Source organism: Scylla paramamosain, chromosome 9 (assembly GCF_035594125.1).
Source record: "Scylla paramamosain isolate STU-SP2022 chromosome 9, ASM3559412v1, whole genome shotgun sequence".
Classification (NCBI taxonomy): Eukaryota; Metazoa; Arthropoda; class Malacostraca; order Decapoda; family Portunidae; genus Scylla; species Scylla paramamosain.
In genome coordinates this window covers 5,756,129-5,772,762 of record NC_087159.1, presented here as the reverse complement: position 1 = coordinate 5,772,762, position 16,634 = coordinate 5,756,129, and the positions used below count along the sequence as shown (strand labels likewise).

At 43.7% G+C, this 16,634-nt stretch overlaps 1 protein-coding gene across 17 annotated transcripts in view; it reads right to left on the bottom strand.

The window, feature by feature from the left end:
• The window catches only part of LOC135103465 (uncharacterized), a 166,042-nt gene extending 153,832 nt beyond the window's left edge, over window positions 1-12,210 (bottom strand). For 2 of the 17 annotated variants that reach the window (XR_010270057.1, XR_010270063.1), the window contains exons 1-2: window positions 11,655-12,189; window positions 11,266-11,407 (exon numbers count right to left, since the gene is read on the bottom strand). Coding sequence is in view for 1 of the 17 variants with exons in the window: in XM_064009793.1 (XP_063865863.1) it covers window positions 11,655-11,733 (79 nt within the window). In the remaining 16 variants the exon portion in view is untranslated. Of the gene's footprint in view, window positions 1-10,882; window positions 11,093-11,265; window positions 11,420-11,654 lie in introns of those variants that run through there. The other 15 variants (XR_010270068.1, XR_010270065.1, XR_010270060.1 and 12 more) reach the window with 15 other exon arrangements.
• Between the last annotated feature and the right edge of the window lie 4,424 nt (window positions 12,211-16,634).

Here is a 16,634-nt window from a genome sequence, read left to right as displayed (position 1 = left end):
TGTCAGCCTGCCAGCCAATGTCCTGCTGAACTTTCGCGCAGCTTGAATTATTACAGAGGACCTGAACTGGGCTGGATCTCATTTTTTATTTTTCTCTTTCTTTTCTTTCAGTTTAGATTTTTTTTTTTTTAAGAGGAGAGTGATTTTTTCTTTATATTATCACAGTCTGTGTTTTTTTCTTGATATTCGTGGTGATAAGTATTATTATTATCATTATTTCATTGTTATTATTATTCCTACTACGACTACTATTTCTCTTATTAATACTATCACTATTTTTATTATTATTATTATTATTATTATTATTATTATTATTATTATTATTATTATTATTATTATTATTACTGTTATTATTGCTATTTCCATTTTTATCATCCTCATTACTACCATCATCATCATTACCATTATAACTGTTCCTAATACCACTGCCATCATCCCGAAAAGACAATTCAATGACCAACACAACCTTCGTAACTCAGACACAAACATTCATTATCCTATGAAAGTCAAAATCTGCGAGTTCGTCCTTTGTCTTCCCAGGTAAAGTATTTATAACGTCATTACTGCACACGACACCCTTGATGGAATTTTCATCGTCCTGCAGTTAAATCAAGCAACATTGGGAATTCCGTCTCGTCCTCCATCTTTCTTTTCCATATGTAAGTAACACAGGTGGGTTCTTCTAAGTGACACCTGGACACGATCAGACTTTTAATAATCTCTTACTATTTTCTGCACGTCGGTCTTTTTTTATTTATCTATTTATTATTATTTTTTTTATTAATGATTACTTTTTTGAAGAACAAGATCAGTAAACACTCTTATTTGGTGCCTTATGAAAACCATCATCTGGCTATTACTATCATATGCTGTTTACCAAGCCATTTTCTAGCTATCACTTTTATAGGCTCTTTCTTAAACTATAATTTAACCATTTTAATTCTCTCTCTCTCTCTCTCTCTCTCTCTCTCTCTCTCTCTCTCTCTCTCTCTCTCTCTCTCTCTCTCTCTCTCTCTCTCTCTCTCTCTCTCTCTCTCTCTCTCTCTCTCCGCACACGCACACACAAATATATATATATATATATATATATATATATATATATATATATATATATATATATATATATATATATATATATATATATATATATATATATATATATATATATATATATATTTCTAAACCAATATCAAACTCAATTTTCGACATTTATAAAATTATTTTCGATTATTATGATCCCTTTACATTATTACTAAGACTATTTACTCTTTTCTCTTTCACAACATTCACTTGTAATTTTTACTTCCGTTCTGAAACCATAATTCAACAACCTATTTTCGGCTATTATTCGCCTATGATCACAATTTCTATTGAATTATTACTGAGACTACCTACACTTTTCTCCTTCACAATATTCTCTCAAGAAAAGCTCGCTCCACACAGAGAATAAGAGAGACGGATGCTTCTAAGTAATTCAGGGAAGGTTATCGCTGGGCCAACTCTTCCAGGAAACGTCCCAGGCGAGACCAACACTTGGGGCGTCTAGTTTACTCGGTCACTTCTCTGAAACGCCGCGTCTCAAGCCTTTCAACACCTTGGTATTTCCTGCATTATATTTTACATCATTAAAAGTAGAAATTTTCATTAATTCAAAAATGTTTCGGGGTCGAGGTGTTATAAATCTTTCTGATCCACCGTCACTATTTTATCTACTCTTTTACTTATTAGTTTAATGGCGATATTATTCGGGATCAATGGATTAGAAAATAGACTACTTCCTCATCCACCACAACTATCTTATCTACTTTTATGACTGACTATAATCAATTTCATGAAAATAAAAATTTGCCTCTACTATTGAATAAGTTAAATAGTCACCCTCTCTGAATTGAGGTTGAGAGAGGTGATTGCAGACTGATTGGTTTGCGTTAAAGGTCTCTCTCTCTCTCTCTCTCTCTCTCTCTCTCTCTCTCTCTCTCTCTCTCTCTCTCTCTCTCTCTCTCTCTCTCTCTCTCTCTCTCTCTCTCTCTCTCTCTCTCTCTCGCTCGCTGATTGCTTCAACGTATAGAGCCAAAATAACTTTTTTTTTCTATAGGGGCAAATATATTACGAAGAAAAATTACTTACTTACATTTAATAACTATTAATAATATACATGAAAGAGTAGCTATTGCATAACTACCAAACATATACATAAAAAGGGAAGCTGAACAATGTGAGGCTATAGTCTGATGTCAGTAGATTAACACAAATATGCGTGACTTCAGATTAAGACTCCCTTCATACAATTCTACCTTCAGATAAACAAAGACTTCATGCTAACTATGCTCACCAAACACATTTTCAAACAGTGCTGACTTCCTGACTTCCTAAAAACATCTGCTCCCTTTACATATACCAAGACTTCTTACACACAATCCTGATTTCAGAGCCCAAAATCTCCTATTGACAATGTTAATTTCGGAATAACCAAGACTAACTACTAACAATGCTGATTTCAGACTAACCAAATCTTCTGCTGACTGCTGAACTGCTGACTGCTGACTGCTGACTGCTAAAAACCAAAAATATGCAAACAAAGCTAACTTCAGATTAATCACCAGAGGCTTTCACTGACAAAACGTCCCTTCAGATGCAGACTCCCTGTCACCTCCCTTTTTCCTCACTTCCGTACAGGCGGACTGACTGACTACCTGATCAACTGAACCCACAGCCAAGGGATTCACACGGCGTTATATTGCACAGTAAAAGTTAACAGTAATCATTGTCCAACAAAACATGACTCATGATAATCAGCATCAAACTCACTAATATTAGGAACATTTATATCCATTTTTAATCACCTCGGCTCGACTCCTGCCATACATCATATAAAAGTCTCGTCATGAAAAAAATATTAAATCATTGCATTATTAGACACTGATTATTTGCCTCACATTTCTCATGAATAGATTCACGACTCGTATGAATTGTTGATGCGTAATCATGTTTTGTTGAGTGAGCTCCCGGTAACTGGATTTCGTTAACATTAAATATAGCGGAAAATATAGAGGAAAAAAAAAGTACTCCGAGGATATATAAATCCATATGACTTTGTTCGTTTGTCATGAAATAAAAGAACCAATTAGTCTCTGGAGAATGCAATGAATCACTTCCATGTAACCATTGTAATTAATATATATGTTAGAGAGAGAGAGAGAGAGAGAGAGAGAGAGAGAGAGAGATGAGAGAGAGAGAGAGAGAGAGAGAGAGAGAGAGAGAGAGAGAGAGAGAGAGAGAGAGAGAGAGAGATCACTATACATCGTCTCTATCAGTTGCAGCATGATACCCAGCCACCTCCCAGCCTCGCCACCCACCAGCAGTGCCTATAAACAAGCTGGAAGCCGCCAAGACATGGCTCCCACATCACTCTTCCTAACCATCTTGGACTGAGAACAAATCATGGAGGGAAGCGAATCACTTTCATACATTTAAAATTCCCTCTTTAGAAGATCTGTAGTACAAATTTAAGACAGAAGATAAAGTAACGTATTCAGAATTAGATACTCTCGAATCTCCATAGAATAAGAACTGAAAAAATAAAGATTGAATTGTAAGGTATGAGGAGGTAGAAATCATTTTTAGCTTCATTACATAGAACATCATACTAAAATTAATTAACTCCTCGAGCGGCAATTAAAAGTGAAAATATTAACTGACACATTAGTACCGAAAGGGATGCTGTATATCTGTTTCAGGCTAAATCTTTCTACCTTTCCTACTCATACACATTAAATTTACGCAAAAAAGTGAATGGCAGAAGCATCAGAGGGAGCAAAATGAAGGATTATCACACTGAGTTTAATTTAGCACGAGGCCTGCCTGTGAGCACCTAGGTACGAGAATACACTGAAAATACCGCCAACAGGCACATCAGGGGCCGCCACTCGAGCGAGAGGCCATCAAAATCTTAGTGAAGCAAAATAACCAAGTACAGCTTAGCTTTCTGCGTGTCCAAGCACTGGCTGGGTAGGGCTGGTGGAAAGACACGAGGGAGGGCTTGGGGGTGCCTGGTGGGAGAACTGGGGAGGTCTGATGGGAGAGCTGGGAAGGGAATGGGGGAGGGCTGGGGAGGGCTTGGGGGAGAGCTGCGGGAGTCGTATGCAAGTCAGAGCAAGGAGGAACAAGGTTAGGATGAGTGTAATAGAATTAGGTGCATTTACCAGGCAGAATATTACGAAAGCACCTAATAAAGAAATCACACGCGCTAGACAAAGCCGCCGAGACTACGGAATTAAGTTGCTACGTACATTCGAGTAAAATAAAAAAATGAAAATGAAACTGAAAATGAAGATAAATTAGTACGTTCCCTCCCTCTCTCTCTCTCTCTCTCTCTCTCTCTCTCTCTCTCTCTCTCTCTCTCTCTCTCTCTCTCTCTCTCTCTCTCTCTCTCTGAACAAGGTGCTATCCCATTAATAATCCTCCCCACACAAAGCTGGCGTAAACAGTGTCCAAAACTCTTTTACTCCCGCACTAGAGGTTCAAAACTTTACCAAACTTTTATCTTCATTCCGCCAAACACTAAGGAGTTCAAAGCTGCATTAGAATAACACACCGGAAAACTGTTTGGGGGAAGCAGGTGACCCTAATGGAGCTGCAGTGTGTGTGTGTGTGTGTGTGTGTGTGTGTGTGTGTGTGTGTGTGTGTGTGTGTGTGTGTGTGTGTGTGTGTGTGTGTGTGTGTGTGTGTGTGTGTGTGTGTGTGTGTGTGTGTGTGTGTGTGTGACAAAATTGTTTTATAAGAAGAGGAATATTACAAAGATATATAAAAACTGATTAAATAAAGAGCAGTAAGATAAAAAATACAATACTGCTCCCCATGTCCGTGTGGTACAAAGAGCGCCGAGCCGTGCATAGGTCACGAGGTTAGCAAGGAAAAGTTCCAGTGACCTTCCATCCTCCCTTGACAAAAAAAAAAAAAAAAAAAAAAAGTAGGAGGGTACGCTTTCTTACAGAATATCATATACTCTCTCTCTCTCTCTCTCTCTCTCTCTCTCTCTCTCTCTCTCTCTCTCTCTCTCTCTCTCTCTCTCTCTCTGACAATCCCTTAAACCTAACAAAATAAAAAATTCCCACAGATCTTTCCCTTTCATCTCAACATAAACGAATTTCAGTGGACACGAAATCACAGCAAAAATCTTCCAGCCACGTTAAGAGATGCACACAGTACCTGGCTTCCTTTCGCTGCCTTATGTAACTGCGAACACGAGCCAGGTCAGCGAAGAAGATACTAATTCAACAAGAAACTCCTTCCGGACACAGCGGTCCAGTTAGCTATGTATCGAGTTGGCTGCGTTCCCAGGACATCCAGAGAAGAGAAGAGAAGCCAAGCGGGGTAGGATGGGAAGGCTGGCTGGCGAGGTCTGAGTGAAGGCTGACTGACCGCGAGGATGGAAAACGAGGCCAGGGAAGGACTTAACTTGCCTTACACGGGGACTTGTGTATTGAAAGGGGTCGTGCATATGCTATCAAAGGTTAAGGTGAAGGTGAAGCGTGTGTTTGTATTTGTCTCTTGGTGGTTTGGTTTGGAAAAGGAGTATGTGGGTTTCTGTGGTGTGTGTGTGTGTGTGTGTGTGTGTGTGTGTGTGTGTGTGTGTGTGTGTGTGTGTGTGTGTGTGTGTGTGAATGGAAAATGTGTGTGAAGGATGGCTAATATGGTAAACGCAGATTTAACTACAGCTTTCCCTCATAATAATGAAGAAAATAATAATAATAATAATAATAATAATAATAATAATAATAATAATAATAATAATAACAACAACAAGAAAAGGATATTTAACGGGTCGTCTTTGTGACAACATATGAATATCCGTTTTACATGTTTATCTAATTCCGATACCTGAATTCTACATGTCTGCAATTAGTTATTAACTTGCATCTCATTCATCTGCGTCACACATCACGTTTTCACCTCTGCAGAAATACACTTTAACACGGGGGAAAAATTTAATCCCCAGGCGCATCCTGTTCCTGATTTATCCTCTCCTGGACAAACCTTTAAAAATCACACACCGCGAGCACGTCAGTCAGCCTCCAGCAGCCGCCAGTCTCCGCGTGACGGTCGGGGAGGAGGAACAAGCGGCGGCTGGTAGGCGTGAACTGCTTGTCTTATTAAGAAATGACACTGTTTCCCTTGTCCACCTGACGCTACACGATGGAAACCTCCGCTAAACACACACACACACACACACACACACACACACACACAAGTAGGTACGTCACGTAAGCCACGTCATGTAAGCCGAAGGGTTGTGACCTTGCTGTCCTGGTGTGTGTGTGTGTGTGTGTGGTCTCAGTCCTGCCCGAATATCGCTCACTGTAACCTCTGAGCTCTCCCCGTGGAAGAACGATTGCGAGACCACACACACACACACACACACACACACACACACACACCTGACCTTATTATGTCATGAGCACATCAATATACAGTAAAATAACAAAAATTAATATACCCTTGCTGAGAGAATATTTACTGACAAGATCTTTAATATGATAATTCAATTCATAAAACATATACCACTGAACACAAAAGAAGCCATTCCTTCCGTTCTGTCATAATGAAAATGAAAATTAGGGCTTTCAAAACTCAACTATGAACATTCTAAGTGCACAATCTGTTCGACTCTTGACCAGCAGGGGCACAGGAAACGCAGGTAACAGTGCAGGTGTTTATTCACAGAAGGTGTGAACAGAAGGCTGGAGGTAGGTGATCTCCCGGCGCCAGGCCGCGCACTTCAACTTAACACTTATGACTGAAGCCTAGCTCGTTCACTCATACACGTATTCATGCCTCACACAAGTCTCGCTCATTCACTCGTTCACACAACTAGCTAACAACCACACACCTCCCCCGAGACATAAGGAAGATTCCTTATCTTTGTTATGGCTACCGTAACACATGAAACAAAGTTACAATGATTGAAGTACAGAAAACACGGTACATATACACAAAACAAACACAGCGTACAATGAACACGTACGACTAATCGTAGGTGCTACGGTGCCACCGCACCTGCAGTCGTCTCGGCTCCCTACGCTGTCGGCTGCTTCGACGCTCTGGTTGCTCTCGGCCACGGTGTACCCCGTTACCCTGATGCTCCGGGCTGCCGGGATGGTGGTGTTCCTCGTGACCCTGATGCTGAAGCGCTGCACCGCCATGAGCGGTGTGCTGCTCGACAGGAAGGGGAGCAAGAGGTCTGTGTGGGCGTAGGTGTCTTCTATTACGCCACATCACGCGACCGCTGCCCATCTTGATGAGGTAGTCTCTCCTTCGCCCAACAGCCACGATGACACCCAGGCGATCCCAGAGGCCTGTCGTGTGATCTTGAACGTCGACGTGGCCACCGAGGTGCAGGAGAGGAAGAGTACGGGCGGACGCGTCGTGGCGAAGTTTCGCTTTCTTCCTCAGTCGCTCTGCCTTGGCGTCGCACTCATCAGCAGCGCGCTGCCACTGCTGAGCGTATGAGCGATGATGAGCCGGGACACAGGACCTCATAGGATGACCGAAGAGGACTTGTGCTGGTGATCGCCCTTCCGCCCTCGGAGTGTTGCGCAGTTCCAGCAACCCGCGAGCGAACGCATCCTCGTCCAGGTGTCCCTGCTGTGTGGTCGTGAGGATCAGCTTCTTCACGGACTTGACCGCTGCCTCGGCGTGACCATTGGAGCGTGGATAATGAGGTGAAGATACACGATGCTCCACCCCCCATCGAGCCAGGAAGCGCCGTACCGATGAAGAAGTGAACTGCGGTCCACCGTCAGTCCTCAGGAGAACAGGCACGCCCGTGTCGGCGAACACACCCCGAAGGACACGAACGAGCTGATCAGCCGATGCTGGACGTGAGCATGCAGACACGTGAGGCCACCCAGACAAGCGATCTACATACACGAGGTATGTACGGCCTGCTGCGTGGAAGTAGTCTGCAGAAACTGACTCAAACACCCTGCTGGGTGTGTCCGTGTCCTGCCAGAGAGGTTCGTTGGCTTGGCTTGGTAGGAGTGGACGGCATAGTGAGCATCCAGAAACGACGTTCTCAACGTCTCTGTCCATACCAGGCCAGTACACCGTTTGTCGGGCCCGTCGCTTGGTGCGCTCCATCCCCTGATGACTGTCATGGAGTCGCTCTAGTGTTTCTCGGCGGAGGCTGTGAGGAATAAGAAGCCTCGGCCCGTAAACCACCAGGTCGTCGTCTACGGCCAGCAGACTGCGCACCGGCCAGTACGTACGCAAGCGGTGATCGAGGTCGTGGCAATGATCAGGGAAGCCCTCGATGATGACGTTCTTGAGCAAGCAGTACTCCCCGTCTCTTGCTGCTGCGGCACGTACCATTTCCACAGTCTGATCCTGGAGTGGTGCTAAGCGGACGCCGTCCTCATTGGTGGCAGATAACGCTGAGATGACCGCTGAGTGGAGAGGGTCGAGGTCACCAGAAGTAGCAGCATCCTCTTCCTCCACTGGGTCCTGTACTGGAGCACGTGAGAGGGCGTCGTCTGTCAACTCGATGGCCATGGATCCACCAGCCATTGCACGTAAACCTTCCTTTGCTTCGAAGACGCTGGGAAAGGCCTTGATCACAGCAGCAGCGTGCCCCGCACGCTGCTGTGGCGTTGGGTCGTAGGAATGAGGCCAGCTGATCACTTCTGTGGGCGTAGATAGAGGTGGCTGCGAGGCGGTCGGGTACTTGATGGAGCTGTTGCCGGTGTGCTGTTCTTCCCTGCGTAGCGGTCGGATTTGAGCCGGAAAATCTTCGGGGAGGATTCCGAGAGCGATGGAATCGTACCAGCTAAGCAGCGCCCCCTTCACCTCCTTCACCACGCTCACAACAGTCTCAGCTTCCCTGTCGCCCAGTTGCAAGTGCGACGAGAAAGTTCCTACACAGGTGAGGGGGTGATTACCGGCAGCATAAAGTCCATCACCATCAGCGGGCGCCAAGCTGGAGGGCGGGATTCCAAGGAGTGTTGCCGTGTCGAGGCCAATAACGGTCGTTTCGGCCCCAGAGTCAGGAGTCCACGTAATCTTGTCTCTTCCAGCGGGATGTGTGGCGGTAATGAGCACCTGGGGCGCAGGTCGTGCCGTCACCGTCTTTGTGTATACGCCTGATAAGAGCTGGTATACACTGGCACTGGCTCCCCGCCTCGGGCCTGCACCGCGATGAGGAGAGACAGTTGAGGAACTCCTCGAAGCTCCTCGTCGTTTCCTCACTGTCTGCTGACATACACTCGCAAAATGCCCTCTTTTCCCGCAGTTACGACACACTTTATCTATTGCCTGGCATCCCCTTTTGTCACTGCGACAATCTTTGCCACAACGATAACAGCCCGTGGGGCTTGAGCCCCCGAAACTGCCCTTCCTGTAGTTCGAGACAGCGTTCACACCATGGCTCGAAGAGTGAGAGCCGCCCCTTAGTACTGCACTACACTGGTTAGCGCTCTCTGATGCTCTGCAAATATCTATGGCGTTTTCAAGGGTGAGTTTCTTGTTTTCCAGCATGCGTTTCAGAGCCACTTCGTCTCGTGTCCCAACGACAATTCTGTCACGCAGCTGATGGTTTATGCACTGGTCGCAAAAGTCACAGAAATTGGCGATTTCCTTTACAGCACATAAAAAGTCGTCAAAACCTTCTTGCGTTTCTTGCACGCGGGAGTAGAAGTCTCTTCTATCCATGATGATGTTGCGCTGGCTTCGCAGGTACTCACACATTGCATCGAGGATGGTTCTTAACTCCGCGTCTCTCGGTAAGCTTATCCCGTAGCGAAGTGTACGGGTCCACTCGTCGTCTAGGACAGCAGCGAGTGCCGCCCTCTGCTCAGCCAGGGAGAGACAGTCTATCCTGGCGAGGGTTACGTATCCTTCAAACTTATGGCGCCACGTGTCGAACTCACGTAAAGATGCTGACGCCGTTAAGTGAGGAATGATGGTGGCGGACGTCGGGAACCTCGCGCCCTGGGTAGACGTGCTGCGGGCTGTGGTTTCGCCTTCATTGCTCGCCGTGGTGCGACTGGGAGCTTGTGTCCCCACTCTCTCCAGCAGCTGGGTTAAACGCTCCTCGCGAGCCTGACTCTGCTCCGACTGTCGCGCTAGCAGAGCCTGACTCTGCTCCGACTGTCGCGCTAGCAGGGCAGCCAGCGCCTCCAACTGCTTCTCCATTCTGCGCCGTACCCACTGCAGCCTTGTCCTGATCCTACTCACTGCGCCATGTTCGACTCTTGACCAGCAGGGGCACAGGAAACGCAGGTAACAGTGCAGGTGTTTATTCACAGAAGGTGTGAACAGAAGGCTGGAGGTAGGTGATCTCCCGGCGCCAGGCCGCGCACTTCAACTTAACACTTATGACTGAAGCCTAGCTCGTTCACTCATACACGTATTCATGCCTCACACAAGTCTCGCTCATTCACTCGTTCACACAACTAGCTAACAACCACACACAATCTTCAATCATTTGAAGTCTAGTATCCCATCACCAAATCACTTATGAAATTGTTAGTTTACTATGCCCAGCACCATGCACACTACCTAACCGTTCTCCTAAGGCGGACTTCTACGCTGTGATCCCATTGTTCAGGGTCACACCATAAAGCTCATCAGTACATACCTAAAGCCGCCTTAATAAACGAGTCATTATCCTCGTTACCTCGTCCCCGCCTCCGCACCTCCCCCCCCATTTACTATTCTACTCCTTTCCAATGCCGCTACCAACCCGTCGCAGGACCTGACGTCAAACGTAATCAGAGAGAGAGAGAGAGAGAGAGAGAGAGAGAGAGAGAGAGAGAGAGAGAGAGAGAGAGAGAGAGAGGGTGGATGGAGGGGTGAGTGGAAGAAAACGGGAGCATGACAGAAAACCATATGTTATACGTATTTATTGTGCATATTCACTACTCAACAAACATCTTCATTATCTATATGTTCCTCTCATCACCACTAATTGGGATATGTGATTAGAAGAAAATTACAATACTTAAAAGCTGCTTCATCAATCTTATTTTTGCATAAATCACAAAATCACCGTAGCCTCCCCCACCAAAACAAAGAAAACGGAGCGCGGAGGAGGTGGCTGGGGGAGGAAAATGAGGCTATTACAAGTGGTTAGAGGTTTCATCATTATGTGCGCACAAGTAACTTAGTCTCAGGTAGTGTATGTAATCTGAAATAACTAAACTCAAATCCAAACAGAAAAGAAAAAAACATTAAAATTTCTCGTAATTCAACAAGGTAGCAAGTAACTACCTTTTACGACAGCAGAGGGACGAGTGAGCTGCAGACAGCAGAGGGCGAAGGTGAGAGGTGTTCATTACATCCACAGCTCTTCACGCGCCACACTAATCCCTGCTGTAACTGTTCTCCCATGCCAGACGCCTGTAGACGTAACCTGTAGACGCATCTTTTCAAACACCACGAGTCTCATCAGTACATAGTTACAGCCGCTCCGCTACATATCAACAAGTCGTTATCCCCCCTTCCCTCACGACAACCCTTCCATTCTGCCGCCGCTACCCACTATTATACACCATTCCCTCTGACAGTTACCCCTACTTCACACCAATTCAAGATCCACCTCCTCATTAATAGTCTTAACACAGAGAACAAAAAGTACAGGGGGCGTTCCAGTTACGTACCACGTGCTGGGAGAGGGAGACACCGTTCACCAGATGGCCCGGCCGGTTTGACAGTCGTCTGCTTCACCCACAAATACATATTGGAGGCATCCTCAGGAGCAGGCACCCACCATCCACTTGTTCATCACACCGCAACACAGTCAAGTTACTATACACGCGAACACATTAAAACCACGAGAATTGCACAAAACAACGAAGTCCAGCCCGAACGCCCTTCACACAGCGAGTCAACGTGAATTTAACTAGAGAAGTTGGCGCTTGAGGCACACCGAAGCTTGAGAGCAGGGCATCTACGCTCCGCCCACTCTCCTGCGCGGGGAAATTCAATTATTCAGGAAGATACGTTGCATGGCGTTCTGCTGGGCAAAGGTGAAGCCTCACGCTAATCTTATGTACGTCGGCATTTCTAAGCCAATATAAGATAAATCATCCAACTTAGTATAGAGTACATGGGCCAGTTGGTGTTTCCTGAGACGTGACATAATCTGATTTACCTCCCATGACAGGAAGGAAGGAAAAGAAAATGCTGAAAGAATCCACACTCAACATACACTAAAGGATTTCTTTTCTTTCTTTTTTTTTTTTTTTTACTTTTCTCATTGCATTTCCTGTTATGGTTTTCTTATAAATTATGAAACCAAGTTGGATGAAATTATACTACGTAGTGACTTATTTTCAGTGGCAGCGCGGCGAGGTGGTGTGACGTCAAGACAGGGAGGGTGAGATGGGGAAGGGGGAGGAGGTGAAACAAGTGGTTTGCGACTCGTCACCTACACACACGCAGTTCTATCCTACACCTGATACAAGGTGTGTAATTATGCACTGAAAGTCTTGTTAACTAAACTGTATTCCAAACTGCGCTAAACTGACTGGCATAATAACTTGCCGTAACTCAATACGCGGCGCTGTAGTACTTTGTAATCTAATTACTGCCTTTATACCCGGGAGGAAGGAGAGGATAGAGGAGGATGGTGGTGGTGGTGCTAGGGGTGGGGTGAGGGTGGCTGTTGTATGGACGAAAATAGCAGAAAAAGCGAACGATAGCAGGTTCGGTGGTGGAGACGACTGGCTTCATCCTGACACACAAATAACGCACATAAGTCTTCGTACGTTAGCATGGATATAAACGTACAACTGAGTTTCCGACCACAGTGGCGAGAAAAGCTAATGTTGAAACGTTTCCCTTATTCATACTGTCGGTTCTGACACATTTAAATTATACACATGTGCTACACTCCTCAAATACTGCACTTTCATTTAGTTATCCGAAGTGCCGTAGAACTTCCATTATAAGAATACCTGAGGCAAAACCACAAAGCCGTCCAAAGGATGGTTAATGTCCTTGACTGGTTTAAAGAAGAACTAGAGTAAGTGAGCAGCAGCTGAGGCACTCGTTCCAGCTTTTTCGTCTCCCGCGGTGTGCGGAACTACGAGGAGACGCGATGAAATGATGCTTGAGACGTATTAGATAGACGGATAGATAAATTGATAGACAGACAGATAGGCAGACAGATAAGATAGATAGAAAGACAGATAGAAAGACAGATAGATAGTTGATACACCATTACAACTTTGATGAAAGCGTGCGTGTGCTATGACAGTCAGCATTAGCGTGTACAAATTTACCCGTATTCACTTTCCTACCCAGGCTTGACGCAGGCGTAATGTAACGCAGCCCGATGAAATCCCACATATAAATGTATTGTATATTTATTAAGATTAATACTATTGGTCTGCAATTACTTGGCAGTTTTGTAGCATTTTCATTTAAAAAACGGGATGACACGTGGACAGGCGGTGGTGTGTCGAGGCGCGCTAACTAATGCTGTCATTTGTTACGCGGATGAAAGGCCCTTGCTGCCTCGTTTTTTATCTTGAGCATTTTGAAATTAACGATATGAGGTACAGGACTTTTGTTGCTCTGGGTACTATTAAGGGATGTCGTGCACCTCACGCTGCTGTAATTCCCGCCACATTATTGCTGGCTCATTAATTAGCGTCACCCTGTCATACTAAAGGAAATAAAGAAGAGAAGTAAATGTTGTTGTTATGCCTACATTTTCTCTCTAATTTAATTTGTTAATCTATTGACGTTTATCCATCCAAATTCAGTATATTTTGAACAGTAAAGAGAGAGAACAATCATACCTTGACTATGTATGTCGACATGACAAAGAAGACATAATGAGATAATTTAGTAAAGGTACAAATGAGATGGATGAGCGTGAAGCAATGCAGCACCAAATGGATCGACTCGGCGAAGTCCAGACCATGTCCTCCTGCACGGCACAAGCGCCCGCACATTATCTCCAAGACACCTGCTTGTAATGACCAGAGGCACTCAAGGTGTTTTGACTGCCTAAGTGACCCACTGATTGACAACCTATTGACTCGCTTACTCATCTTTTATTCATTTTCTCTCACTCATGAATTGACTGACTGATTCATTACTTATATAGTTCGAGTAATTGTACTTAATTTATATACACATACATTTATTTATCTTTATATTTCACCATTCTTTCTCCTGTCAAGCTTGAGATTGACAGAAAATACTCGGACGAGTATTCTCCCTCAATATGCCCACTGGCTAGCTGGGAACTACTGCACCCTGCAATCAGCCCTCGTCACCGCTCCGCTGCCTCCCACATGACCCTCGCCGCGCCCAATGTTGCGTTGTGGCCAAAAGTTCCTGCACCACCCGAATGAGAGCCGCCCGCCCTTAGTACACTAGCCGCGGCGAGACGTTCTGTACAGACAACTGGAACAGCCAAGATGCCAACCTGAAGCACCTTACCATGAAAGTGAGGCACCAAACTTCCTACATGAAGCACCAAACTACTACTACCACGTACCACAAGATCATATTAGCGTTTTATACTTTTTGTCACGTTTAAATGGTAAAGACTAGATGCATTTAGATTTCATTCATTCATAATGAGCAAGTTGGGTGTATATATTAAAAACATAACTGGAGGAAAGTATACGAACCGGAAATCTCCATGACTCAAAATAGTAGCTGTTTTATGCGTATAGGCTTACTAAAGAAACATGGTTGGTATTCAGGGACTCGCAGCAAAGCAATGGCGTGACCAAGGAAGATGAGGAGGATGTGAGTGTACCTCAGCGGTCTCTCATTGAAGACTAAAGATTGATTAAATATATGTGCGGCAACAAAAAGGACACACGCCACAGCGATGAAGACAGACAATCCACCCAATGACGGCCGATTGAGTGGTCTTTAAAATGGGAAAACAACACATCTTTTACACACTTAAGGAATGAGAAGTGAGCAAATTTAACAGTTAAGAAAAATATTACGTAAATAAAGGTTAGTAGGATTAAAAAAGAGAATAAATAAAAAGTGATGTAGTGACAAGACTGCATAGGGATACGGAAAGGTAAGTACATTTGCCTGGAAAAAAAAATATATTGGTAGGATAAAAAAAAAAAAAAATATATATATATATATATATATATATATATATATATATATATATATATATATATATATATATATATATATATATATATATATATATATATATATATATATATATATATATATATATAGATAGATAGATAGATAGATAGATAGATAGATAGATAGATAGATAGATAGATAGATAGATATCAAAATATTAATATGATGAAGGAAACGAACCCTTAAATCTTTGAAGAGAACGAGAGAGAGAAAGAAAGAGAGAAGACAAGTTGAATACAAATAACGTGCATGTCGCCAGCTGTGATGTGAGCAAACAGTTCTTTCCGATACCTAATTACAAGTCCTGCATTAATATTCCCACGACATGTCCAATACACTCACCAAACATCATTAGGGAGTCTGAAATCACCGTGAATCAGTCATGCTCTGTCTCCAATGATATTACAATTCATAAAAGCTCACATCCCACGCAATCACAGATCATTCGCAGACGAGACACAACAAACTCATTTTGGTTTCTCTTTTATTTTCTTTTTTGCTTTTGATCTCCATGCCAAGAAGAATTAATAGAAAACGTTTTTTTTTTTTTGTCCCACCTACGGTCTGGTCTAAGGCACAAGAGATGAGTAAAGAAGAGACAATATGTTAATCACAAAAAGAGACGATAACTGATGGAGATTCAAAAGAAAGCGGGTTAAATTTAGTTTCAAACGAAGTAAATGACATCATGAAAGAAAGAAGAAAAAAAAGCGCAAAAAAATAAATGACAAGGGATAAAAACGTCACAGTTAAATGTCACTAATTTTGGACTATGAAGAAATGAAGCACAGAAAATTATGGTGTATTATGGTGCATTATGGAATCGATCGTGTTATCTTGTTAGGTTAGGTAAGGTTAGCTGCAATCTTTCCTCTTACCGTATTATTCTTGTGTGTCATTTCCTCAGTAAACTCTTTCGGCTATATTTGCACTTTTCCACACCAACCCTGTTTTCCAAAAGCGCCGACGGAAAGAATATCGACCAATGAAAAACTAGTTAACCTTCGCTGACAGAAAAAAAAAAAAAGAAAAGAAGAAAACTAGAATTCAAAGCCGTGACGCGATAAAGTGAATTTCCTGCCGATACTTTGTTCATTAGAAGCTCCAAGTTTGCTTTGGTGCAGCGCGTATTCTCTCTTTAACGCGCATCACTCACTTAATGGAGCCAGCTTTTTCATCAGTGTAGCATTGAAAGGCATCACGAAGAGCCATGAATCGGTAACTCAGGAACCTCTAAGGGGGATTCATTCTTTCTATTGGCTTTTGTCTCTTGGGTCTCTTCCTCTAGTGGCGTGTTGCTGTCTGGGATTCTTGTTAACTAATGCTAGGGTTATCAATGAAGAGAGCATGATAAGGGATTTACATACGAAACACAAACACACACACACACACACACACACACACACACACACACACACATATATACACACACACACACACACACACACACACACACATGTATACACACACACACATTCACACACACGTATTTAAAG